Here is a 27,875-nt window from a genome sequence, read left to right as displayed (position 1 = left end):
AATATGTTGGCGATACGGAAATAAAATAATCATTATTATGCATTGGTATTTAATATCGGGTTATATTAGATTCAGTAGGCAAATAAAAAGGTATATTGAAAGATAAAATAAAAATTATTGACTTCCACTGCAGATGGTGACACCCAGACATGATCTTGGTCTTTCTGCTGAGGCCTGACATTGTGTGATGACAACATTCAATAATAAAAAATAATGATAGCACTGATCCCTTCTTTTTTATTGCAGTCTTTGAAGGGCAGGGTTGATAAGAAGCGCTGATTGAAGATGCCACCTTCTTCCTTTCCCAGCCGTGTGTTAGATGCATAAAGAATATTTCTGAATATTTCTGAAACGTAACTCATTGTGAGTTAATTTCTTTCTATTTAAACTGGGTGACCATGGTGATTGCCTCCTTCTTCAAGTAAATTCTGAGCAGATCACGAATTCCTATTTTCTGTAATGTATGAAAATGAAAGTTTTTGGATCAAGCTACCAAGCTAGAGAAGATCTCCTCAACGAGGAACTGTGTACATCTCATATGATCGGGGTCTGGAGCCATTGGTTTTGGGTTCAGGAGTGATTTCCAAGTCTTTTCTATCCACTGTGGGCTTTAATGTAAATTTTTGCAATGTAGTAGTTAAGAAGAGGAAGAGCTCCATACGAGCCAGGCCTTCTCCCACACACGCGCGTTTTCCTAAGGAGACACGATTGTACAAATTGCACTAGCACTATACATGATACTAGACTTAGAGTCTATGAAAATTTACATACTTCGTTTTCAGGTATGAAGTGTAATTTAATGTTATTTCACCTGTGGAAAATGGTAAGAACGCTTCATGCTTCTTAAAGGCACCATTTTCATCCAAAAAATGTCCTGGGTCAAACTTATCTGGGTTCTCAAATTGTTTGGGGTCTTTTAGGACAGAGGTCAGCATTGTAAGCAGCAAAGTTCCCTGAAAATAAATGTGCAAAAGATGTAGACTATTAAAGTCAAAAAGGAAAATATTAAAAGTCAGTTTTAGGAAATTTTGTGTTTCAGGCTGAAAAAAATATGCAAATTACCTCTCCAGAGAGGAAGAGGACTTAAACTATAAAGGTACCTTCACACATAACGATTTTGTTAACGATATCGTTGCAACGTCACGCGTTTTGTGACGTAGCAACGATCCCGCTAACGATCTCGTTATGTGTGACAGCGACCAACGATCAGGCCCCTGCTGAGAGATCGTTGGTCGCTGGGGAATGATCAGGACCTTTTTTTGGTCGCTGATCACCCGCTGTCAATCGCTGGATCGGCGTGTGTGACGCCGATCCATCGATGTGTTCACTGGTAACCAGGGTAAATATCGGGTTACTAAGCACAGGGCCGCGCTTAGTAACCCGATATTTACCCTGGTTACCATTGTAAAAGTAAAAAAAAAAAAAAAAAAAAAAACAGTACATACTCACATTCCGATGTCTGTCACGTCCCCGGCCGTCAGCTTCCCGCACTGACTGTGTTAGCGCCGGCCGTAAAGCAGAGCACAGCGGAATGTGAGTATGTACGGTTTTTTTTTTTTACTTTTACAATGGTAACCAGGGTAAATATCGGGTTACTAAGCGCGGCCCTGCACTTAGTAACCCGATGTTTACCCTGGTTACCCGGGGACTTCGGCATCGTTGGTCGCTGGAGAGCAGTCTGTGTGACAGCTCTCCAGCGACCACACAACGACTTACCAACGATCACGGCCAGGTCGTATTGCTGGTCATGATCATTGGTAAGTCATTTAGTGTAACGGTACCTAAAGTCTCCTCATCTTGGCACGTCAGGTATGTCAAAGAGAAATGGTACCCCTTAGACGCCAGTCCGAGGCCTCTCATATAGCCAAATCAGATCTCATGTTTTGCACTGAAAAGGGGCAACACCCTGAAACATGTGTCTGGAAATTGTGATTTTGGTTTGTCGTTTATGTGGCAAGTTTCGTTAAAGGGTAAATATTGACTTTAAAGGGTATCTGTCAGCAGGTTTTTGCTATGCAAGCTGAAGACAGCATGCTGTCAGATTTCAGCGCTGCCTCCCTTATCAATTTCAGTTTTTCTTGCTTGCGATGATTGTGTTAGCACTTTTAGCGCTTACCATCCTGGTGTGACATGCCCAATTCTGTGACAGGCACCTCAATGTCTATGGACTTTATACATGGAGAGCCTGGTGTCGGCAGGTGAAGCTTTCTCAGCCCTGCTTCATACCAAATCTATAAAAACTGTTGGAGGAAAATAGTGCAATAGGGTTTTATCCGAGATTAAGCAGTCAATGCAAGGTAAAAGCACTCACCAGACGTAGCTTAAGACAAGCATTGGAGAGATTCGCTGCCGCAGATCCACGAGGGACCGGCCTTTGAGAATACAAAGTAGGAGAACGTGGTCAAATTGTGCGCTGCCGATTCATGTAGGCCAAAGGTATTATTAAAGTGGTCTTTATTCAACGCATTTCTGAGTTTCAAAGAACTCATTCATCAGGAAATACCACATAAGAACCTTATGTGGTATTTCTTGATGAATGAGTTCTTTGAAACTCAGAAACGCGTTGAATAAAGACCACTTTTATTAATAACTTTGCCCTGCATGATTCAGCAGCGCAGAATTTGACCACGTTCTCCTACTTTCTATTCTCATACTAAATCTAAACACTCTTATTAGACATACAACGCAAAGTCACAATAAGGCCTTACTCAAATATTACAGAGAAAACAAAAGGGTAGGGGGTGCTCACCTTAATGGGTTGTGTGAGACACAACACCTAGAAATGCATAAATCACAGCTGCTGCAGCGTCCAAATGAAATATATACAATGTGCCAAGGACTTCCATCGCTCATGGCACATTGTATAAAAACTCTGTGTGAGAACATCTGCACCCAGTAATCAAAGTGGTACATCATTATATTCAGCTTCCATATACCTACATCATCATTTCCTTTGCTCTCAGATGAGATAGCAAAAGCCTGCTGGCAGATTCCCTTTAAGACTGATACTTCTAATAGGTGGCGCTAGAGTTCAAATCCTCTTCCTCTCTGAAGAGACAATATGCATATTTAGTTTCCCAAATCACTGTTGCATGGCCTAAAAGTCTCCTTACCCTGGCATGTCAAGCATGTCAATCTCCACAAGAAGAAACATTACCCCTTAAGCCTCAGAGAGAAAAAAAAAAAACAACAAGAACTTAAAAATTGAATGACCCCAGTAATCTATCGAGCCAGTGAAGAAAATTTTACAGATGAACAATGAAGAATCACCTTAGAAAAATGCCCAATGGGAAACCAATAAAACAAATGGTGGACTGAGATATCAGTAAGGTGCTGGATTGTAGTTCTTTATGACGATCCTTCATTGCTCATCTGTACAGGTTGACATACAAGACAAAATCCATAAAAAAATGTAAATCAGAGAGAAGAGAGACATAACAATAATCCAATCCATATGTTATGAAGTTCAGAATACCTTTGGAATATTGTAGCCCCTGAATATTGTGTCTTTGCTCGCGGCATGAGCCAGACCTGCAGGGATAATATCCCCAAATCTTTGGATTTCATGGATCACGGCTTCTGTATAAGGCATTTTACTCCTGTCTTCCATTGACGGACAACGATCTTTGCCTATCACGCTATCAATCTCCTTGTGTATCCTGTCTGAAGTACGCAAAAGAAAATTTCATAGAGAATGTGACTAAATATGGACTAGCTTCATTCTGGGATAGATTTAAATTCAGTGCCTCCCAATAAAGGCTATACATCTCGGGCAAAAATTTAAGACCACCACATCAAAACCCTGTCATGGGCAGCCCAATCTCTAGGCCTGAACCCCATTGAAAACCTCTGGAATGTAATCAAGAGGATCATGGATAGTCACAAGCCATCAAACAAGAAGAACTGCTTACATTTTTTACACCAGAAGCAGTGTGAAAGACTGGTGGAAAGCATGGCACGACGCATGAAAGCTGTGATTAAAAATCATGGTTATTCCACAAAATATTGATTCATGAACTCTTCCTGCGTTAAAACATTAGTATTGTTGTTTCTAAATAATTATGAACTTGTTTTTTCTTTGCGTTACTTGAGGTCTGAAAGCGCTGTTTTTTTCTTTAATTTTGACGATTTCTCCTTTTCAGTAAAAAAAAAAAAAAATTTATTGAATTCGGAGATAAGTTGTCAGAAGTTTATAAAATAAATAAACAATTTACCTTTTTGCTCAAAAATATACATATAAAGAGAAAAATCCGACAAACTGAACATTTTGCAGTGGTCTCTTATTTTTTTGCCAGAGCTATATATGGCTTGTTGCATAATTTGACCATGTGGTGATATTATATTACCTTGTATTTCTGGATATTTCATCAGAATGAGAAAACTATATCTGAGTGTCACCGTTGTCGTTTCTGTTCCAGCAATGAACAAGTCTGTAATTGTTCCCTGTAGGTTCTTCTCATGAAATTCTGAGTTTGGATTCTTTTTCTCCTAAAAAGATACTTTACCGGTGAAAATTTTGAATACAGTGAAAAACTTTGACCGTCAGAAGAAGCAACAAGGGTCAGGCAAAGATCGAAGCCAAAAACAGAGGATGTTACTCAACTTTCAAAAAATGTTTAACTCGGAGTATAAATTGATCTACCTCTTTCATCCTCATAAGGAAGCAATCTATTAGATCCCGAGGACAATTCTCATCCAATGTGTCCTGGTGAGCCTTCATCTCCTTAGTTATAAACTCTTTTAGCTTTTCAAAACTTTTGAAGATTTTCTGGTGAGGTCCTGGAGCATGGGTCATCATGGTCGGGAAAATGTTAAGAAACTAAATTAGAAATAACATTATAAGATTAAAATATGTTATACACATGTACTGATTACATTTTAAAATTTGTGAAAAAGGTTTTCGAAACGGTCAATTTTTTGAAAGATCCAGCATCAAATTGTATTTGTATTGCAATTGTATGTGTTAAACGTTCTGCCATGTCTGGTTTATTCTGAAAGCAGATGCCCTTTGACTTTTTTTTTATTTTTGTCATTCTATTTTTCTTGATTACAACTAAAAACCTCTTTTCCTGAGACATCCTACTTGCTCAATCTAAGGGATCGGATACACGATTGTTTAAATCGGACAATTCCGTGGTTTTTACTGATAACACTCAAACCCATGTTACTCTGTAGTGATGTACACACATTTGATTTTTATACGAGTATCGATCAAAATCGGCAATGCAAGTCAACAGGTCTCCACCTCTGGTCCAACTTTGACCAATCTCTGATCAGAGTCTGGTGAACATCATTTGACACTTTTTCTCCGATGTAGAGAAATCGGTCTTGGGACCCTAGCCACCATAGTTGGCTCCATCAACTCCACTAAAAGGACCTCCTTCTAAAAAGTAACTATATTGTAAGCAAACAAATTGGTGAAGATTTAGATGAATCATCAGGAAAAGAGTGTACATTTAAAAAGAAACCACAAGGTGATGAAACCTAAGTGGTGAAACCTGGAAACAAAATGAGAAGCAAACCTTATTATTTCATCTTTCTTTATTCCACACTACGAATGTCACTGATCGTGGAAGTAGGGTCTTCTAATATCCAGACTCTGGATAGTTAGATAATATACTAACTATAAATAATTATCTAAGTAGATCATATATTATCTGCCGTAACTATCCAGAGCCTGAACATTGGGAGACCCTACTTCCACGATCAGTGACTTTCATAATGGGTGGTAAAGAAGAAGGAAATAAAAACCTGGGCTTCTCATTTTATTTCCAGTTTTCACCACTTACGTTTCGCCACCTTATGATTGTTTTATATATTTATATTAGGGCTTATTCAGACGTTCATGGATTTTGGTCCAATCTCAGACAGCAATACACATACTGGCAGTGACTCTTCCGACCAAAGTGTGACAGACTCATGGAAATATATGAAGCTGTCATGCTCAAGTCAGGAGAGCTGCGGCCAGTCCGTGTATTCGCAGTCTGTGCCCAAACTGACTGATATGAACACCTGAATGAGCCCTTACACTCAAATTAAAAAAAAAACATTTTTTTTTGAGAAATAAGGCAAAACTATTAATGTAAGTAATCACAAAATATTAGTTCTGAATTTTGATTGTTCTTTTATACCCATCAAATATTCTTCCATCACTCACCAGCCCCAAAAAACTGGTGAACGCCTTGGTAAATTCTCGAATATGTGACAGCAGCGACATGAACTTTTCATCTTCGTAGTCGAATCTCTCACCAAATACGATGGAGCAAATGACATTGGAAATGGCAAGATGCAGTAGATCCGTTGGATCAACTGGAGTGTCTATGAAAAATTACATAAAAATAGTCAACTATCGTACATATATTGAATATTATCAGCTTTATTTTCTTATTCAAATGAATGGAAAACAATTGCTTGGCTTCCAACTAATTGTACAATGTAGTGTTGTAGTGTGCTGTGCTCTAGTATTACAACATAGATGTCCAAATCCCCAGCACGCCATGCGCAGACAATGTCACTGAAGGTGTGCACTACGCTTGAATAGATACCAGAAAACTCAAAGTTCTTTAGACTTTTTGCTCATATGGGTATGAGTTGTAATACCAGACAAAAGCCTATGGATGGGTTTGGTGTTTCTTGAAAAATTGTAAACATTTTTATTTTGATCCACAACAACCTCCTTTTGTTAGGCGCCATTATTGATTGTGATTACGATGGGGAACCTCAGTTTCATATACTTTTCTACTGCCATGAAGCGGTCCAGAATATCTGATAATCAGAATCTATCAGATCTCTTTTAATGCAGGGTTAAAAAAAAATAATAACTTTTACTGTCTATTAGTTTCCTTTTTGGGGAGGGTGGTTTTGGAGCAATTTTTCTTTTCTTGAAGCAATTGTTCAAGTGATTTTTGCTCCTAAAGTGCTTTTTCTACAGCCTCTTCATGTGACATGGCCTAGTTTGGAGAAGATTCTTCCAGGATCTTCTTCAAAGTAGTGAAATTCACAGTATATTTCTCAAGGACTGAAGTGTAAAAAAAGCAAAAACAAAAGCTAAAAAAAAAAAAAAAACCTCATATAGGCACCAATAGCATTAATATTAGAATGTGTAAGGAGATTTTTTTCAATGGGATTTTGGGAAAAAATGTTGTTGCTATTCTTGGAGCAGATCCTCACCACGTAAAGCCTCAAAAACTAGGTCTGCGCATAGCCTAAGGGTATGTTCACGCTGAGTATTTTTAGAAAATAAATTATCCAAAAACCACCGCGTTCAAAAAGCTGGGAATGTGGAGTTGAAGAGTTTCTCTTCTGAAAAAAAAGCTACAAGCAAGCTCAATGTGAACACATCCTAAGAAAAGATCTGTCAAAACACAAGCTTCATATATTCATTTACTGTATCTCGTGTTGCAATGTAAGAATAGTTAAAAAAATATATTAATTTTTATCCATTAACAAAAATGCAAAGTGAATGAACAAAGAGAAATCTAAACCAAATATTTGGTGTGACCGCACTTTACCATGACGGCATCAATTTTTCTTAGTACTTGTACACAGTTTTTAAGAATATGGTGTTTGTTCCAAACATCTTGGATATCTACCCGATAATGTTTTGAAGACAAAGTGCAATCACCTTTTGTTCATTAATAAAAATAAATGAATAATATTTTTATTTTTTAAAGCATCCAGCTTTAGTGTGCAAGAGCTCATGAGTCCAAGTATATTCAGTCTCCGCACCCTCATCCTGACTGACGGCTCCAGATTACACGGCAGCATGGAGCATGATTACTGGGGACCTGGAATTCTAGAATATAATCACAGGTTGTTTTGTCATTTTAACTTTGCTTATTTGAATTACTGGTTGTGCTACAAAAACCTGTCTTAGGCCGGGATCACACATACGCGAGCCCTCCTCTGGCGCCGGCACTTGGGAGCGGAGCGTGCAGCTCCATGTGTTGTTGTGCGGCTGCACGCTCCGCTCCGGAGTGCCAGCGCCAGAGAAGGGTTTTCACCTGCGAGACTCGGCCGTATCTCACGTATGTGTGATCCCGGCCTCACTTGTGTAATTTGCAAAGGAAGATGCTTATCAAGGCTCGGTAAAGGATCAATACTGACTTGTAGAAATGTTCCTTCAAAGAGGTAGTGCTATAAAGTTTAAGGGTATGTGCACACGTAGAAGCGTCCTCTGCGGATTTTTCCGCACCTGTTTTGAGACATCTGCAGGTAAAAAGCACTTTAATGTGGTTTTTGTGCGGAGTAAACCGCTGCGTAATCCGCACAAAGAATTGACATGCTGCGGAATAAGCAACGCTACGTTTCCGCGCGTTTTTTGTGCACTGCGGATTTTCTTTTCCATAGGTTTACATGGTAATGTAAACTCATGAAAAACGGCTGCGAATCCACAGTGGCCAATCCGCTGCAGATCCACAGCAAAATCCACAATGTGTGCACTTACCCTAGGTCCTCTTTCTCTCTGAAGTGGTTATTTGCATATCAAGGCTCATTAATCAGAAACGACTTTCTTTAAAATTGCCTTTGTTTCCTCCAGTCACCAATGGAAACAACCAATCAGCTCAGTTTTCATTTTCACCAGAGCAGTGTAAGAGATTAATGAAACAACAGAGTGGTATTCCTTATGGAAGGCAAAACAAAGGATTCATGGCTGATACCAAAAATACAACCAATCGCGCATTCGGAAACACCAGACACCCAATTATGTAGCTGACATCCAGGAGACGATTATGAGAAGCCCAAGGAAATGAGCCCAGAAATAATCCTAACAGGCACATGTCAGCAGAGGTGACCTGAAAAATGGCCAAAACAAAACTGTCCACAGGAAAAAAGTCCACAAGGAAAAGCTCACAACTATGAATGCTTATTGGAAATTTGCCCACATAAAAAATTGCCCACATGGACAAAATAAGAACTTTTATCACCGCCCCCCTCCCGTTCCATTGCCTTTGTACATTGTGACCCCAGCTCTACCGATATAACGCTATTATCACCTACCCTGTAATAAATGTAGTTGGATCGCCCCCAGACACAGGGCCACAGGTTACTCAGTACCGGTCCTCTCTGTCTCAATTCTGGGGTTGTCACGGTGGCTAGACCCAGTCCATGACCCTGCTAAGGGGCGTCCAATAAACGGTGATGCGAGTCTGTCAATGTTTTGTGACGCCACCTGTGGTATTCGGTCAGGGTGACAGACGCTGCTTGGGGCCCACTGGGGTGATGTGATGGCAGCTAGATGGTATACCTTCCCACAGGTGAAGTATGTCCCCAGGGCTTCCCAGTAAGGTGGATGGCGATGGTGTGAGGTGCAGTCAATAACGAGGACGCAAGGTTGCAGTCTCTTTACCTCTTTACTGAAGACTTCAGGATCCTCAATCCAGAGCACGGTTAACAGGGCTGTCTGAGACCGGCCGGTCCGAAGGCACATCCAGAGTTCCCTTTGCAGGTGGAAATTGTTGCCTACCACTAGCGCCTGTGTGTTGTAGTGCTTCCCTGCTGAGCATTCGGGATAGTCCTCACAACTTCTATTCTCGTTCTTTCTAATTCGTTCCAGTTCTTTCTAGTTCTCCGTCCCCCAGGTATGTTATGGCTAGGACGCACCCGTTTGACGGGTAGGCTCGGAGTTCTTCCGGGACCCTAGAGATGCCCCTCAACACGCGTTGCCCCCTATGTCTGCTTAGGTGATTTAAGGTAGACAGCCAACCTATAATTAACTGTCCTGCGGAGTTTGAATGAAGGCATAGAGTCAGTTACTTCCTCAGTGTTCCGGCCACCGGCTATGCGCCTCAGTAGGATGTTGCCGTTCTCCGGGCACGACTCTTACTGGCTCTCCTTTGTGCTTGATCTCGTTTCTCACTGTCCACAATATCCTTTGCTTCGTGTCTCTTTCTTTGGATACCGCCGCGGGTGGTGCAGGCGCGGTTCCATAACGTTCTGTTCTAGTCGCTAGGTACCTGACAGGTTCCCACGCCTGACAGGGACCCCCCTGAATCTTCCCTGAAATACCCCCTGCCACGGGATGTTGCCTGGACAAAACCCAGTCAGCTTCTCACTAACTTCCTATCCAACCCCTAGTTTTACTAGTGTGAGGAGTGGTAAATAAATGAAACCCTTTGCTCCCCCTAGTGGCCGGAGTGTGAAGTATAATGTGTGCTGGTGATACCTGGTCAGATGAACTCCTTTAGTGCCATCAGATGTATAATCACTCCCCTTAGTGGCAGAGCGATACTACTGCAACGACCAGGTCTCTGGGGCACTGCACTATCGCTCCAGAGCCTGTGTATAGTGTGACCCCAGCTGTACAGGCATGTGCCCAATTTTCTGAGCATGAATACAGCCTTAGCCCTCTTTAACCTCTTCATGCTGTAGCCAATTTCCATTTTCCATTTGCATTTTTACCTCTCCTTCTTTCTAAAGCCATAACTCTTTTATTTTGTTGGCCACATAGCCGTATGAGGGCTTGTTTTTGCAGGATGAGTTGTACTTTTCTAAGACATCATTTTACCATATAGTGTACGAGAAAATGGGAAAAAACTTCCAAGTGCCATAAAATTGTGAAAAAATGCAATTCTGATTTTTTTTTTTTTTTTTTTTTTTTTAGGGGGGGGTGGGATAGTTTTTTTGTGGTAAAAATGTCCATAAAATAATATTCTCCTCATCAATACAATTATGGCAATACCCAACATGTCCAGTTTTTTTTAATAAAAAAAATGTAAAAGAAATATCTGAAGTTTTCCCTTAAATATGTTTTGGTTTAGGCCACCATTTTCCAAGACCCATAACATTTTTTATTTTTTGTCCGATGGAGCTGTATGATAGCTTATTTGTTATGGGATGAGACATCGTTGCTATTAGTACCTTTTTGGGGTAGATGTTGTTGTTACAGTTTTTTTGTGGAATTGCAGCAACCAAAACTTTTGCAATTTTGGCATTCTTGAATTTTTTCTGTTTACAGTGTTAACCGATCGGGTTAATTGTTTTTATATTCTGATAGATCAGACTTTTCTGAACTCAGCGATACCACATGTGTATTTTTTCTAATCTTTAATTTCAATGGGGGTAAAGGGGAGTGATTTGAACTTTTATGTTTTTATTTTGTGTTTTTTTTATTATTTTTTAAAAACATGTTCCTTTTACTTTTTACTGTTATTGTTAGTCCCATTAGGGGACTTGATCAGACTATGTTAACTTCATTTGTGTAATATTGCTGCTTGCAACAGATTTTCTGCATATAGAAATCAGAGTTTCCTTTGAGACCTGGCCACAGGCAGAGCTTCAAAGGATCTCCATAATGACAAGCATGGGGGTCATCGGCTGACCATTGGCTGTCGTAACAACTCATTAGCAACCCATGATAACATGGCGGATGGGCAGAAAAAGTGATGCGTGCACATGTCAGCTGTTAAATGCCGCTATCAGAGATTGACAATGGCATTTATGAACTTAAAGGGAACCTGTCACCTGAATTTGGCGGGACTGGTTTTGGGTCATATGGGCGGAGTTTTCGGGTGTTTGATTCACCCTTTCCTTACCCGCTGGCTGCATGCTGGCCGCAATATTGGATTGAAGTTCATTCTCTGTCCTCCATAGTACACGCCTGCACAAGGCAAGATTGCTTTGCGCAGGCGTGTACTGCGGAGGACAGAGAATGAACTTCAATCCAATATTGCAGCCAGCATGCAGCCAGCGGGTAAGGAAAGGGTGAATCAAACACCCGAAAACTCCGCCCATATGACCCAAAACCAGTCCCGCCAAATTCTGGTGACAGAGTCCCTTTAATCATAGGCAGAGCGCTGCTTCACCCATGATTGTTGCCGGCAGGTCCTGGCTGTAATACACAGACATCGTAATACACTGACGGGTATGCGGAGAGCTCCCTGCAGGAGCCAGCTCCATACACCCGCTTCCGACATGCACAGTACATGTACGGCTGATGTCATTAAGAGGTTAAAAAAACTTGTTATTTTCTCTATGTGGGCAACTTTCTGTATGGGCTATTTTCCACGTGAGCAGTTTTCCATGTGGGCAACTCTCCTTGTAGGCAACTTTCCTGTGGGCATTTGCAGCGCCCCAGAGACCTGGTCATTGCAGTAGTATCGCTCTGCCACTAAGGGGAGTGATGGTACGTCTGATGGCACTAAAGGAGTTCATCTGACCAAGTATCACCAGCACACATTACACTTCACACTCCGGCCACTAGGGGGAGTAAAAGGTTTTATTTATTAGGCCACTCCTCACACCGGTAAAACTAGGGGTTGGATAGAAAGTTAGACAGAAGCTGACTGGGTTTTGTCCAGGCAACATCCCGTGGCAGGGGGTGTTTCAGGGAAGATTCAGGGGGGTCCCTGTCAGATGTGGGAACCTGTCAGGTACCTAGCGACTAGAACAGAACGTTACGGAACCGCGCCTGCACCACCCGTGGCGGTGTCCTAAGAAAGACACGAAGCAAAGGATATTGTGGACAGTGAGAAACGAGATCAAGCACAAAGGAGAACCAGTAGGAGTCGTGCCTGGAGAATGGCAACGTCCTACTGAGGCACGTAGCCGGTGGCCGGATCACCGAGGAAGTAACTGACTATGCCTTACTTCAAACTCTGCAGGACAGTTAATTATAGGTTGGCTGACATAGGGGCAACGCGTGGAGAGGGGTGTCTCTAGGGTCCCGGAAGAACTCCGAGCCTACCCGTCAAACGGGTGCGTCCTAGCCATAACATACCTGGGGGACGGAGAACTAGAAAGAACTGGAACGAATTAGAAAGAACGAGAATAGAAGTTGTGAGGGCTATCCCGAATGCTCAGAAGGGAAGCACTACAACAAACAGGCGCTAGTGGTAGGCAACGATTTCCACCTGCAAAGGGAACTCTGGATGTGCCTTTGGACCGGCCGGTCTCAGACAGCCCTGTTAACCGTGCTCTGGATTGAGGATCCTGAAGTCTTCAGTAAAGAGGTAAAGAGACTGCAACCTTGTGTCCTCGTTATTGACTGCACCTTACACAATCGCCATCCACCTTACTGGGAAGCCCTGGGGACATACTTCACCTGTGGGAAGGTTCACCATCTAGCTGCCATCACATCACCCCAGTGGGCCCCCAAGCAGCATCGGTCACCCTGACCGAATACCACAGGTGGCGTCACAAAACCTTGACAGACTCACATCACCTTTTATTGGACGTCCCTTAGCAGGGTCACGGACCAGGTCCAGCCACCGTGACATCCCCAGAAACAGACAGAGAGGACCGGTACCGATTAACCTGTGGCCCTGTGTCTGGGGGCGCTCCACATTCACAGCTTTGGAAATTTTTACTTTGGCCATTTTTCATGGAACTGTCAGCACAACTATTGCAAAACTACTCCAGTCAGCATTCCCCAACATTACTTGTGGCCGAATGTTAAAATGTTCTATACAACATTGTTCTCCAAACTTTTGCTTTCCAAGTTTGGAAAAACTACAATTCCAAGCATAATATTTTCCTGCATCATTTCTAATCATTATTGACCTTTCATTTTCATAAACCTCTCAGTAAGACATCGGGCCTCTTCTTGGATTCTCTCTTCGATGCTCCTTTTCCCCATTCCAAAATTTCTCAAAGTCGTAAGAGCAAATCGACGAAGAGTCTTCCATCGTTCTCCATTGCTCATGACGACCCCTAAAAGGTGAATGTTAGTAAATATTAATAATATATTCATATAAAACCATTAAAATGATAATGCCATTGGTATTATTGATGATGTCCCAGTAAAAATTAAAGATACTAATAGCCAAGGCGTATTTTGAAGCTTTTACACACATATGTTCCTTATAACATGAGAGTTTGTGACAGATATACTTTCTGGGCCTTCAAGCACCATGGGCTTGCTGCTGCTAATACTACAATTTAAACCTTTATAGCTTCTGATCAATACTTGGACACTGGGAGTCTTCTACGATAGCCACACAAAACAGAATATGTGAGTGAAACTTAATCATGTACCATGATATCCCGGTAGCTAAAGGTTGGGTCAATGTCATCTAAATACACTCCGTACACCCAAGAGTCTGTTGTAATGGCTGATTTGGGCTATTTTTGATTAAACTCGTTTGCGAATTTTATTCAAACCATTGCAATTAATTTGTGGACTTCTCTTTGCCAAATATGCGACTTGTCATATTGGAAATTTTTTTTATTCCATTTGGATAAAAAAAGAAGATCCTCTTACAGCAGCTTACCTGCTGGAGAACAAATGAATCACCAACAGAAATTCAGCAGGCAGGATCATTCTCTTGCTTGACATCATGTGTCAGGGGAGAGTCGGGGGGGCGTCGGGGGGGCATCATACTTATCGAAATGTCATTGTACCCATCTGATATCAATGAGATTGGCTATCTTTAGTCTAATGTGTATTGGGCCTTATGTCTGGCATGTGGATAATGCAATCGTGTACAAACGATCTGTCAGATGAATGGTTTGCCACATTCCAGACAACCAAAAACTTATATTTATGTCCAGCTAAAAGTCTTAGGTTTAGCAATCCCCATATAGACTTGAGAACAGATTCCCTAGAAATAAATATCTACTTTATTAAAGAAATTATCAGAAAGGAATTCTATTCTATATGCCATATGGATTCCATAGAGGTGGGAGCTGTCGTCTGGAACCCTTCTCTATGCCAGAATGAAGAATTTCTTCTTAAGAAGCTGGTGGGGCATGTGACCATTGCTCTTGGATATCAGATCAAACCTTACATACTTTTTCTTTTATAAAAATGTTAACGTGCTAACCACTTGCGGAAAGAAAAAGGAACATATGCCAGATGAAGAGAGTTTTTGACTGACAGTAAGAGCTTCATAAGTATTGACATTTCAGGAGTATTTGGCCAGTAGCCTTAGTTAAGATGACGGTTGAGAAATCTAGCTACAACCATATAAGGGTACGAAAAGTAATAAAGGCTTAATATAAACTTACCATCTATGATATACAGAAGATGTCTTACCATAATCCTTAAAAAACAGGCGAGTTACTTCGACTTCTCCTCTGTCACTGAACACATCACTGTGGTCAACCAACGCCTCTTTTACAGCATCATAGCCAATTAGTACTACAAACCTTTGGCTGGCAAAGTAGATGGTAAACACGGGTCCATACGTCTCACTCAGCTACATTAAGATATAAAAAATACCATGTAGTATGGAATCATACTTAAGATATATATAAAATGCATATGGATGCTTATTAAGGTAGAATTAGTCCATGCCTGATGAAGAGACCTGAGTAGTCTCGAAAGCTTGCAATTTGTTACCATCTTTTCAGTTAGCCATTTAAAAGTATCAACCACTGAGGACTCTCAATTCTAAATATTTTTCTATTAAGGAGAATTTTTTCTATCATATGAAAAAGGGAAGGTAAAATCATGAGTTCAACAAAAGGTAGATAGAACACACAGCTGAGTACCGAGACATTGGAGAGCAAAAGGTATATATTTCAGAAGGATAATCAATGGGCCCCAATTCATCAAGAATGGCATTTTGCACGCAAGTCTTGAGAGACTGTTCGTTAGAATAATATTCACCAAAGAGTTGTGCTCCTCTTAATGAATTTGGTTCATCTTTCAACTTATTTGCACAACAGCCAAAATGTCTAGTCCAGTCAAGGACTAGAGTATTATTCTGTTGTGATTTAAAACACTTTTACAACCTAAATGATGATGAATTTGTTAGGCGCACTTGGTCATGCCATATTCTGCCCAACTTCCAATCACTTTTCTAAAAATTTGCAGAGCTGGCCGAGAATGAGACAAAAATGCAAAGTCACAACATTTTTTAACAAATTTGTGTTGGGCAAAAAAAGGCAACATTTCAAGCAGCTTTACATGAAAACCGGCAAAAACAACTTGGCAAAAACAATTTGACAAATTGGGGCCAATGACTTAACTTTTTTTGAATGCACTGTTCTTCTGTATATTGACTTGCCAATACCAATAAACTAACTTACTATAGACTGAAGAGCTTAGACCGCCTCCAACATTAAATCATAGCATTTAAAGGAAAAAATCCCTGATGCCTAATGGCCTACAATAAAGAAAATCAGTGGCAGTCAGTGGCCTATGAACGGGAAATTGAGTTAGCAGCAGTTAGCAGGCTACGACAGGGAAAAGCAACTTGGCAGCTCCCCACACTGGGGAAAATCAGCAATAGTCAGGGACTTCACTAAGGTAAGTTAGTGACAGTCTGAAAGATCTAAAACAGAAAGTACAGAAACTAAAACTGTAAGATAATTGCTCAGACAAATTTATAACATAGTGATATCAAGTCGGGTGGAAACTTCGGAGTTTAAACTCTAGAACAGACAAACTATTCTTGTTCAAAACAGTATTGAGTCACAAACACTTATTTTAGTAAGAAAAGGTTATTAAGGACTAATCTGTTAGTTATTTTAGAAAAATGTTAGTCTTTATGCCTAGACTGATGTAGATCGGCCAAGGATCGGGTTGTAAAAACCCTTGTTTCCATGGAAGACAGTCTACGGAGCCTAAACTTTCCATTAACTAAATACCTCAGTCTGTGAATGTAATCACACAGGAGGCATAGACTCCTGTGCACTGTTTAGGGGTCTATTGAACGATCAGGGTGATCTTAGCATTTGGACCCCCTTTGATCTGGTTAATCAAAGTGCTTGTCAAGAACGAAAAAATGCTGTGAAAGTTTGGTTACTCTTTAAATGTTTCTTCCTATCTTGATTGACTTGTTCCATGCTGGTGTAAAAGTCAATGTTATTGGCAGTCCGTCAAGCCATGTAAATCAGGGATGTGCTGCTGGCAACATGATGCTGTATGAGGACAGAAGGATCATTCAGTTCACATCAGTACTCACTGGTTGTTTAACAGACCAATGAACAAGTGCTGACAGGCTTTTATATATTCGACCAAAGCTCAGAGATTACAGGAGAAGCCTGTATGAATGCACTTCTATTAAAAAAAAAATTAATGTATTTTTAAACCCCTTCTGGTGAATTGTTTTATGTGCCCATTTGATAGGGATCATGTGTGTAAGTATAATGATGGTAGCAATTTACTCATGGGTCACCATACCACCATCACGTCACCGCATCTGTAACCTGTTATCTCATTGTGATGAGTGGAGACCACTTTCTCAATGTAAGTTAATGAGACTCAGAATCAAGGTGTATAGTCTCATTCTGAGTCTTATAGACTTGTTCTGAGAAAATTCAAAAAGTGACCTATGCTCCACACAGCAACCACTGTGGGATTCTTTTGGTCACAAACCATTTATGTGATGCCAGATCGCAGCTGAAAACAGCTGGAGGCGATGACCGGTGACCATACTACTACCATAATTATACGTACACACATGATCCCTAACAAACAAGCAAAACATATTAATTGGAGTGGAGCTTTAAGAAGTTTTGGACTATGATCGGCCTTTATCTAGGAGCAGATGTAGACACTTCCGCAGAAACTGCATTGCTTACACTGACAAGCTTGTTCTATTGTCAAACATAAAGAGATAGGAGATATCAGCAATATAACAAACTATTAGAAACTAGCTGTAATTTTTTTGAGCTTTCATCAAAAATGTCTTCATTTTCCATGTATCATAGTTTCCCGTTTTAATACTAATAGAATACAATTGGAAGAGCAAATAAAAGAATTGATCTATCAGGTTGAGGAGATGAGAATAGCCTGGAAAGTTGCCAGTTAGCAGGCTCGGACTGGCCCACCGGGAAATCGGTGGATCCCCCGGTGGGCCCCGACTCTGACAGTGTCTGGCTTCTCAGCATGCACGATTTAAGCCGCGCCGATCCCCACTCAACAGAAGAGAAGAGAAAGGCTGAGCCCCTGTATTGCCATGTATAACATAGGGTGGGAATCAGAGGCTCAGCTACAGCATAGGAGTGTGCGGACTGGATCTCTTCCCTCTCTGGAGCCTCTGGCTGGGATGTAGGGGGGAGGCTCAGCACAGCCATTCCCCATCTGTTCCTGGAGCTTCACAGCATTAAGCCCCGACCACCAGCACGGACTGGGTCAGGCTGATGGAGCATGCGTGCAATCACTGCTTCTGAAGAAAGTGCTAATGGAAGTGAAGGATGGCCTCTGTCTGTGGCATTGCTGTCAGCCAAGCTCTGTCGTCGGCACTGTCAGGAGGGGGAGGGGAGGCTCAGGAGGAACACTGGCCTGAAGTGGGTACTGGATCTTCCTGTTTATGTCTCTATTCTGACTCTCGCAATCACAGCATCTCCGCAAGATAGACATGCTGCGGTCTGGAAAGATGCGCCACATGTCCGTTTACGTAGGGAAGCCGGAGGCATCCCAGCATGCATAGTGGAAATGAGATTTCATAAAATCCCATCCACTATGCTGTAACATCCGGAGGCTTCGGATGTACGCAACTTCCAACCCGGAGTGTTTCCTGACCGTGGAAACATACCCTAAGGTGTACAAATCGCATATATACACTATAAAACTAAGTCCAGTGTGTATGTCTGCAATGAATTTATGTGAATAAGTGAATGTGAATGCTTGTGACATTTTTAGTGATAGACAGACATTAAAAAAGCATACATGGTTTAGTTAAAAGCACCGAAAAAAAATGTACCTTTAAAAAAAATACCTGCCATTTTTATATGCAGAATGCATAACTAATATATCTATAATGTTATGTATAGCAAAAACATAATAGTAAAACAAAATTTGCCACCTCTCATGCCCCGAGAAGTTAATAAAAGTAGATAATTTTAAAGGGTTGTCCCATTTCAAAAATTACTTCATAAGCTCAGTCAGGGGTATAAAAAAAAAAACAAAAAAAACAAAAAAAAAAACAAAACACAACAACCCACAGACAACTGAGGCTATGTGCACACGCTGCGGATTTTGCTGCGGATCTGCAGCAGTTTTCCCTGAGTTTAAAGTACCATGTAAACCTATGGAAAACAAAATCTGCAGTGCACATGCTGCGGAAAAAAACGCGCCGAAACTCAGCGGTTTATATTCCGCAGCATGTCAGTTCTTTGTGCGGATTCTGCAGCGTTTTACACCTGCTCCATTATAGGAATCCGCAGGTGAAATCCACTGGTGAAATCTGCGCAAAAAAAACACAGAAAATCTGCGGTAAATCCGCAGTGCGGTTTACCTGCGGATTTACCAAAATCAGCGCGGAACAATCCACACACCAATCCGCAGCGTGTACACATACCCTGAGATTTAGGCTATGTGTACACGCTGCGGAAAGGTGTGCGGATTTTTCCGCACTGATTTTGGTAAATCCGCAGGTAAACCGCTCTGCGGATTTACCGCGGAATTACAGCGGATTTTCTGCTTTTTTTGTGTGGATTCCATCTGCAGTTTTACACCTGCAGAATCCTATTGAGGAGCAGGTGTAAACTGCTGTGAAATCTGCACAAAGAATTGACATGCTGCAGAATATAAACCGCTGCATTTCCGCACGTGTTTTTCCGCAGCAAGTGCACTGCGGATTTTGATTTCCATAGGTTTACATGGTACTGTAAACTCATGGAAAACTGCTGCAGATCCGCAGCGTGTGCACATACCCTTAGGGTATGTGCACACGTCCGGATTTTTAGCGTTTTTTTTTTTTTTTGTGGAATTTCGCAATAAAAACGCTATAAAATCGCTAAAAAAATGCAAACATTATGCATCCTATCATTTAGAATGCATTCCGCATTTTTTGTGCATTTGTTTGCGTTTTTTTTCCGCAAAAAAAACGCATACCGCCAAAAAAAACGGACATGTTCATTATTTTTGTGGATTTTTTGCGGATTTCCCATCAAATTGGAGTGTCCGGAAAAAAACGCAAAAAACCCGTGCAAAAAACGCGTCAAAAACGCGCAAATTCCACGCAAAATCCGCGCTAAAAAACGCGGATTTCTGGCAGAATTCTCAGGATTTTGTCAGGAAAAAATCCTGACGTGTGCTCTTTAGCTTTGTTGATTGGCTGCACCAGTGAAATTGTCTGCAGTGCTGCAGACAATCACTGAACCCAGTGTCTGATGTAGCCGTCAGAATCCACTGAGTTCGGTGATAGATTGGCTGCAGCAGAGACAAAATGTCTACCATGCTGTAATCAGCAGAGGAAATAGGCCCCGCTGGACCCCTATAGAGTGACTAAGTTTATGTACATACGGAGTCTTTTTCAGGAGTAGTTTGCTAGGAAAATAGCTGAAAAAACCCCAAAAAAACTAAATGATCTGCAATGTAAAAGTGACTTGTACATAAGTTCATTCTTTTTCAGCTTCTCCTAACCGCTTTAGGTTTTCAAAGATGTAAAATGGTCGAAAGAAGTCAGCAACGTGTGTGTGTGCGTGCGTTCCTGAAAACTCTTCCTATACCAAAAACAATGTGGGCAGGCTGGCTTCTAAAAGACTGCGCACACCCTAGGAGCAGTTTTTGTTTTGTGTCCCTGAACCTACAGACTAGTAATCTTTTATACAGGACAACCCATTTAAATGATATGCATCCTCTGTTGACGGCATTGTCAAAATCAAGCCCTTATATAAACTTAAAAATAAAAAAGATTGGTCTCTGGGAAACTAAAAAAAAAAAATGCTGAACCTTGACGGCCTAAAAGTGAACAGGTGTAGCTGATCACATCAGTATGCAGGTTTTCTATTTTAAAGGGAACCTGTCACCCCGTTTTTTCAGATTGAGATAAAAATACTGTTAAATAGGGCCTGCGCTGTGCGTTACTATAGTGTATGTAGTGTACCCTGATTCCCCACCTATGCTGCGAAATACATTACCAAAGTCGCCGTTTTCGCCTGTCAATCAGGCTGGTCAGGTCGGGTGGGCGTGGTGACATCGCTGTTTCTTCCCCAGCTTTACGTTGGTGGCGTAGTGGTGTGCGCATGTCCAAGTGCCGAATCCACTGCGCGCAGGTGAAGAAAAAGCGCGCGATCTGCGCTGTTACCCTTGTCATCGGTGGGGGCGGCCATCTTCCTAAGGCCGCGCGTGCGCAGATGGAGTGCTCTGCTGCACGGGGCTTCAGGAAAATGGCCGCGGGATGCCGCACGTGCGCAGAAGAGATCGCGGCGGCCATTTTCCCAAAGCTGAGTTTGCATCTCGGCTTCAGGAAAATGGCCGCCGCGATCTCCATGTGCGCACGCGCGGCATCCCTCGGCCATTTTCCTGAAGCCCCGTGCAGCAGAGCACTCCATCTGCGCGCATGCGCGGCCTCAGGAAGATGGCCGCCCCCACCGATGACAAGGGTAATAGCGCAGATCGCGCGCTTTTTCTTCACCTGCGCACAGTGGATTCGGCACTTGGACATGCGCACACCACTACGCCACCAACGGAAAGCTGGGGAAGAAACAGCGATGTCACCACGCCCACCTGACCTGACCAGCCTGATTGACAGGCGAAAACGGCGACTTTGGTAATGTATTTCGCAGCATAGGTGGGGAATCAGGGTACACTACATACACTATTGTAACGCAAAGCGCAGGCCCTATTGAGCAGTATTTATATCTCAATCTGAAAAAACGGGGTGACGGGTTCCCTTTAGTATAGTAGTAGAAAAATTAAGTCAAGGCCACGTTCACATGTTCAGTATTTTACCTCAGGATTTGTAAGCCAAAATCGGGAAAGGATCAATCAGAGGAGAAGTATCATAGAAACATGGCACCTCTTCTGTGTTTATCACTCACTGCTGGTTTCGGCTGCCAAATGCTGATGTAAAATACTGACAAAACACTGAACGTGTGAACATGGCCCACATAACAGACAAAAATAGCAACGGACAGAACCAATTAAATACAGTACTCAGGTCTTTGTTGTTTCTGTTACAGTGTCCATCTTTTTAGAGGACAAAATGTGCTTGTTGGACCTGTTTTTGTATTGAATTTAAGGCTATGTGCACACGTTCAGGATTTCTTGCAGAAATTTCCTGAGCAAAACATTTTCTGCAAGAAATCCGCATGTGGTTTTTGCACATTTTTCTTGCGTTTTTACCACGTTTTTGGTGCGTTTCTTTTGCGGATTTTTCCGGAGGTTCGCAATGCAATAATATAGTGGGAAATCCACAAAATTAATGAACATGCTGCATTTTTTACAGCAATGCATTTTTTTCCCGTGAAAAAAAACGCATCTTGTGCACAAAAATTGCGGAATGCATTCGAAATGATGGGATGCATAATGTATGCTTTGTCTTGCGTTTTTATAGCGAAAAAAACGTGAAAAATCTGCAACGTGTGCACTCAGCCTAAATGAAACTTACTACTGAGCCTCCTAACAAATACTACAACATAAAGGTGTACCTAGTCTGAGCATTGAAATGTAGAGTGGGCCCCTGGAGTCAGTTCTACTGGTGGGCCCTGGGCACCCGAGTCCGACACTGTCAGTTGGAGATATGAGTATGGTCTTAAAGTCCACATACACATTAGACTAACGTCATCTGAAACCACTATCATCGACAAATTCAGAAGAAAGTCTAACGTGTATGGGGGGCCACCAACCAGTGTCTGAGAACAAAAGGACCGGCAATGCAAAATTGCACAAAGAGAGAAGCCTTTAGCCAGAGATGTTTGGCCATGGCTAGAGAACAGAGGAGCGCTCAGCAGGGTAAGGCCAGCTTCACACTCAGCGTATGAAAATACGGTCCGTTTTTTACGGCCGTAATATGCTGAAAAGTCCCCAAAATAGTGGTCCGTAGCTCCTCCGTAGGCAGGGTGTTTCAATGTTTTTTGCGCATGGCATCCTCCGTATGTAATCCGTACTGTGTGTTTTTAGCGCAGGCTTGCAAAACCGACATACGGCTATACAAGGGATCCATGTGTAAAAAAAAAAAAAACATATATATGTAGGCAAAGTAGGTCATTGACCTATATTTACCTGCATTTGCGGTGAGGCGCCCTCTGCTGGCTGTTCCTAGATCGTGGGAACTTTCCTAGAAAGCTCCCAAACTCGAGATCATAAGAGGGCGCCCTCTGCTGGTTGTCCTCATATGAACTCGAGCCAGGGAGCTTTCTAGGAAAGTTCCCACGATCTAGGAACAGCCAGCAGAGGGCGCCTCAACGCAAATGCAGGTAAATATAGGTCAATGACCTACTTTACCTACATTCTCCGGGGTTTTGCGGACATGAGCAACATTGCATTAGCAAAGCTCGTGGCTGCAAAATATTTTAACCCCTTCAGATGGATTTACATCGTTGGACGTGACAGATCCTCGGAAGGTATGTATATTGTTGGTTTATTTATTTTTTTTTAATTACAGATCGAGGGTCTTCAGTGAGTGGATTGAGAGTAGAATAAATTAATACAACAACCTTTGTGATTTTTTCATTAAATTAATTTTTAATAATGTGTGTGTGTTTTTTTAACCCTTTACTAGTATTGGATTAATAATGTATAGGTGTCATAATTGACGCCTCTCCATTATTAATTTGGCTTAATGTCACCTTACAATAGCAAGGTGACATTAACCCTTCATTACCCCATATCCCACCGCTACACGGGAATGGGAAGAGAGTGGCCAAGTGCCAGAATAGGCGCATCTTCCAGATGTGCCTTTTCTGGGGTGGCTGGGGGCAGGTGTTTTTAGCCAGGGGGGGGCAATAACCGTGGATCCTTTCCAGGCTATTAATATCTGCCCTCAGTCACTGGCTTTACTACTCTGGCGGAGAAAATTGTGCGGGAGCCCACGCCAATTTTTTCCGGGAGCCCACGCCAATTTTTTCCGCCATTTAACCCTTTAATTTACTAGCTAGAACGGCCAAATTTTGCATAGACACACTACTAACATTAGTAGTGTGGAATATGCAAAAAAAATGGGGATATGAGATGGTTTACTGTATGTAAACCAGGTCTCATATCATGTCGGGTTTTAGGAAGGAGAAAGCAGAAGCCGGTAATTGAATTACCGGCTTTCTGCTATATCGCGCTGGATGAAGTAATAATATATATACATATATGTGTCTCAATGACTATATATATATATATATATATATATATATATATATATATATATATATATATATATATATATATATATATATATATATATATATATATACCTATTCTATGTGTACACATTTATTTTACCTATTCTACTGGAAGCTGTCAGTGTGATTTTACTGTACACCGCACTGAATTGCCGGCTTTTCTCTCTAACACCGCTGCGTATTCCTCGCAAGTCACACTGCTGGTCCGTGTGTAATCCGTATTTTTGGGGCTTCCATAGACTTTCATTGATGTTTTATTTGCGCAATACGGTGACAAACGCAGCATGCTGCGACTTTCTACGGCCGTAGAAAGCCGTATAATACTGATCAGTAAAATACGGCAAATAGGAGCAGGGGCATAGAGAATAATTGTGCTGTATTTTATGCGAATTTTACGGACGTAGTTTCTGCGCTCTTACGTCCGTAAAACTCGCTAGTGTGAGGTCGGCCTAAGTTTTCGGTCACGTTCACACATTCAGTATTTGGTCAGTATTTTACCTCAGCATTCGTAAGCCAAAATCAGGAGTAGAACAAGCAGAGGGAAAGTGTTATAGACACACTTCACCACTTTTGTATTTAGTCACCCACTCCTGGTTTTGGCTTACAAATTCTGAGGTAAAAAACTCACCAAATACTGAATGTGTGAACGTGGCCTTCTTGTGTATGGAGGAGTCAGGAGACATGACAGCTGGCTGAACCATCGTTTGCCCAACATCTAAATAAAGTGTATGGGGGACTTTTCAGCCAATATGCGATGAGTCCATATGCTGGCATTTGGAGCAAAGGGCTATAAACTTTCTTGCTTGGGAGTAACTTTCGAAGATAAATGCTGCATTTTTTTGAAAATTGTTTTTTTTTGTTGTGCACAAAAATTTGTTATTTTTAAAATCTAGCAAAGCGAATTTGGGTTCATGAAAACTCATGTCCAATGTGCATTTAAAGATGCCATAGAATTGTTCAGTTTTTGGTGTGTTCTTTCCATATAGGCTTCAGAATAGTAAAATTTAGTACCATTCAGAGCTGCAACAAGCTGGGGAACCACATAGAAGTAGTATAACTTTATAGGTTGGGGAACACTGATTTAAATTACATAAAAAAAAACCTATATTGAGGGTATGTGCACACGTCCGGATTTTTAGCTTTTTTTTGCGGAATTTCCCGATAAAAACGCTATAAAATCGCTAAAAAAACGCAAACATTATGCATCCTATCATTTAGAATGCATTCCGCATTTTTTGTGCATATGTTTGCGTTTTTTTCCGCCAAAAAACGCATACCGCAAAAAAACCGGACATGTTCATTATTTTTGAGGATTTTTTTGCGGATTTCCCATCAAATTGGAGTGTCTGGAAAAAAAACGCAAAAAATCCTCGCAAAAACAGCACGCGGATTTCTGGCAGAAATCTCAGGATTTTGTCAGGAAAATATCCTAACGTGTGCACATACCCTGAAAACTTACTTCTTTATTAATCATTCTAAAACCTGGTGCACACAAAACCATCACCAAAGAGAAAAAAACAATCATAAAAATTTTATAGAAAAGGCCTTAGGAGGTGCCTGACCCTATGGTCTAAGGGCAGTCCCACACGTCCAGATAATTCCGGTACCGGAAAAAAAAAAATCGGTACCGGAATTATCCGTGTCCACTACGTTTCTGTGGCACATCAGTGTGGCCCACTGGATACCACGCGGAGCGTGCCGGAGACAGCGCTAAAGTTTAGCGCTGTCCCCGGCATCGTGCTGAATCCCCATTCATATGTTCCCTGCAGCAGCGTTTGCTGTAGGGAACATATGAATATTAGTGTTTAAAATGCAGATCCAGGTCCCCCCTCCTGTGCGCCCGCTTCCCCCCCCCCGCTGTGATTATAATACTCACCTAGCTTCCGGATCCCTCGCCGCAGCGTCCTCTTCTGGCCGCAGCGTCTCCTGTATGCGGTCACGTGGAGCCGCTCACTTACAGTACTGAATGATTGTAATCGGCGGCCCCACGTGACCGCATACAGGAGAGGCTGCGGCCAGAAGAGGACGCTGCGGCGAGGGATCCGGAAGCTAGGTGAGTATTTTAATCACAGCGGGGGGGGGGGGGGACCTGCATTTTAAACACTAATATTCATATGTTCCCTGCAGCAAACGCTGCTGCAGAGAACATATGAATGGCGGCTTCAGCACTAGTGGGGGGGGGGGGGGGGGGGGGGGCAGCGCTTAATGTAGCGCTGTCTCCTGCACGGCACACGGATTGCGGTATGTGTTTTACACGGACCCATTGACTTTAATGGGTCCGTGTAATCCGTGCGCTCTCACGAACACTGACATGTCTCCGTGTTTGGCACACGGAGACACGGTCCGCAAAAAATCAATGACATCTGATAAGATGCATTGATTTTTATGTGTCTATGTGTGTCAGTGGCTCCGGTACGTGAGAAAACTGACACCTCGTCTCACACGTCCAGATAATTCTAGTACCGGAGAAAATGGTGCCGGAGTTATCCGTGTCTGTGTGCTCACGTGGGCCATCCGTGTGGGATTTGTGTGATGTCCGTGAGTACATTTTTAGGGTCCGTGTGCTGTACGTGTGTCCATGTCCGTGTATTGCAACAATTTTTTACAATTTTAACCCAATGATAGGAAAAACGCACACGGACAGCATCCGTGGGCGGTACGTGTTTACACAGACCCATTGACTTTAATGGGTCCGTGTGATCCGTGCGCTCCCACGAACACTGACATGTCTCCGTGTTTTGCAAACGGACTCATGGTCCGTGAAAACACGCTGACATGTGCAGAGACACATTGATTTCAATGTGTCTACGTGAGTCAGTGTCTCCGGTACGTGAGGAAACTGTCACCTCACATACCGGAGCCACTGACGTGTGAAACCGGCCTAAGGAGCCTTCCACCTCCAATCAAAAAAATAAGACTGAGGCTTTTCTAAAGACAATGCTTAACATCCATTAGCAACCTCTTACTGGATGTACCCAACCTCTCATAAAATATCCTGCCCAACCTTATGTATATAGACAAAAGCTCATAGTCAGGTTGTAGGGTGCCAACCTCCGCTATTAGGTAGGATGCCAGTGAGTATTAGACCATAGGGTCAGGCACCTCCTAAGGCCTTTTCTATAAAATTTTTTATGATTGTTTTTTTCTTTGAGATGGTTTTGTTAGCACCAGGTTTTAGAATAATGATTAATAAAGAAATAAGTTTTTAATATAGGGGTTTTTTTCTGTGATTTGGTTCAGCTTGTTTTGTACTAATAAATCTAGATTCACTGTGGAACACTGATTTGCTGCAAACAAAGCTGACTGTATCATTTACTCTTAGACCGATACACATTTCATAAATTAATTTAAAAATCATAGAAATCCTGCAACGAGGTGCAATTTTGTTGTAAAATATCTAGTTCCCGGAGGACTGAATTTGCATTAGACTTTTGTCTAGTTGATATTATTGACGCGCGATGTACACATTCACTTATATATATATATTAATACAGTCATTTTCACAGATTTTCATACTCTATCTGAATATTTATGAAAGCAGAGCAGTATTACGGCTTACGCACCTTAAGCAAAGAGCTTGGTAGTTCGGTAGTGCTAATCTGGACCAGGTTCCCCAGGACTGGTAGAGGTGTAGGTCCTGGAGGCAGATTCTTCACTTTTATCTTATTCCACCATTTAATAAGGTAAATGAAGAGAGTAACTGCAGTAGTTAGGAGAAGGGTGATTACAATATTCAGTGCCATGCTGCAGCAAAGAAAAGAGCAGAGACCCTGTACTAAATCCCTCTTGGTTTTGTTCTGTTTAGAAAAAAACTGACTCTTCCAGCTGCATTCCACATCACACGTGATCAGCGAGGAGGGACTGGAAGGGCGAGTCTGAAGTGCGGAGGTGCAATGACGTAGATTATGTATGTATGTGAAAAGTAA

The 27,875-nt window shown here is 41.9% G+C and overlaps 1 protein-coding gene across 1 annotated transcript; it reads right to left on the bottom strand.

The window, feature by feature from the left end:
* Positions 1 to 32: 32 nt before the first annotated feature.
* On the bottom strand, positions 33 to 27,792 carry LOC138661774 (cytochrome P450 2A4-like). Its single transcript, XM_069746681.1, has 9 exons — positions 27,513 to 27,792; positions 14,975 to 15,137; positions 13,501 to 13,650; positions 6,158 to 6,318; positions 4,643 to 4,819; positions 4,347 to 4,488; positions 3,476 to 3,663; positions 812 to 953; positions 33 to 694 (listed from the first exon to the last, which is right to left on the bottom strand). Exons 1-9 carry the CDS (start codon positions 27,690 to 27,692, stop codon positions 513 to 515), a joined length of 1,485 nt encoding a protein of 494 aa, XP_069602782.1. The 5' UTR covers positions 27,693 to 27,792; the 3' UTR covers positions 33 to 512.
* Positions 27,793 to 27,875: the final 83 nt, after the last annotated feature.

This window comes from Ranitomeya imitator, chromosome 2 (assembly GCF_032444005.1).
Source record: "Ranitomeya imitator isolate aRanImi1 chromosome 2, aRanImi1.pri, whole genome shotgun sequence".
Classification (NCBI taxonomy): Eukaryota; Metazoa; Chordata; class Amphibia; order Anura; family Dendrobatidae; genus Ranitomeya; species Ranitomeya imitator.
This window is presented reverse-complemented; position numbering and strand designations above follow the sequence as displayed.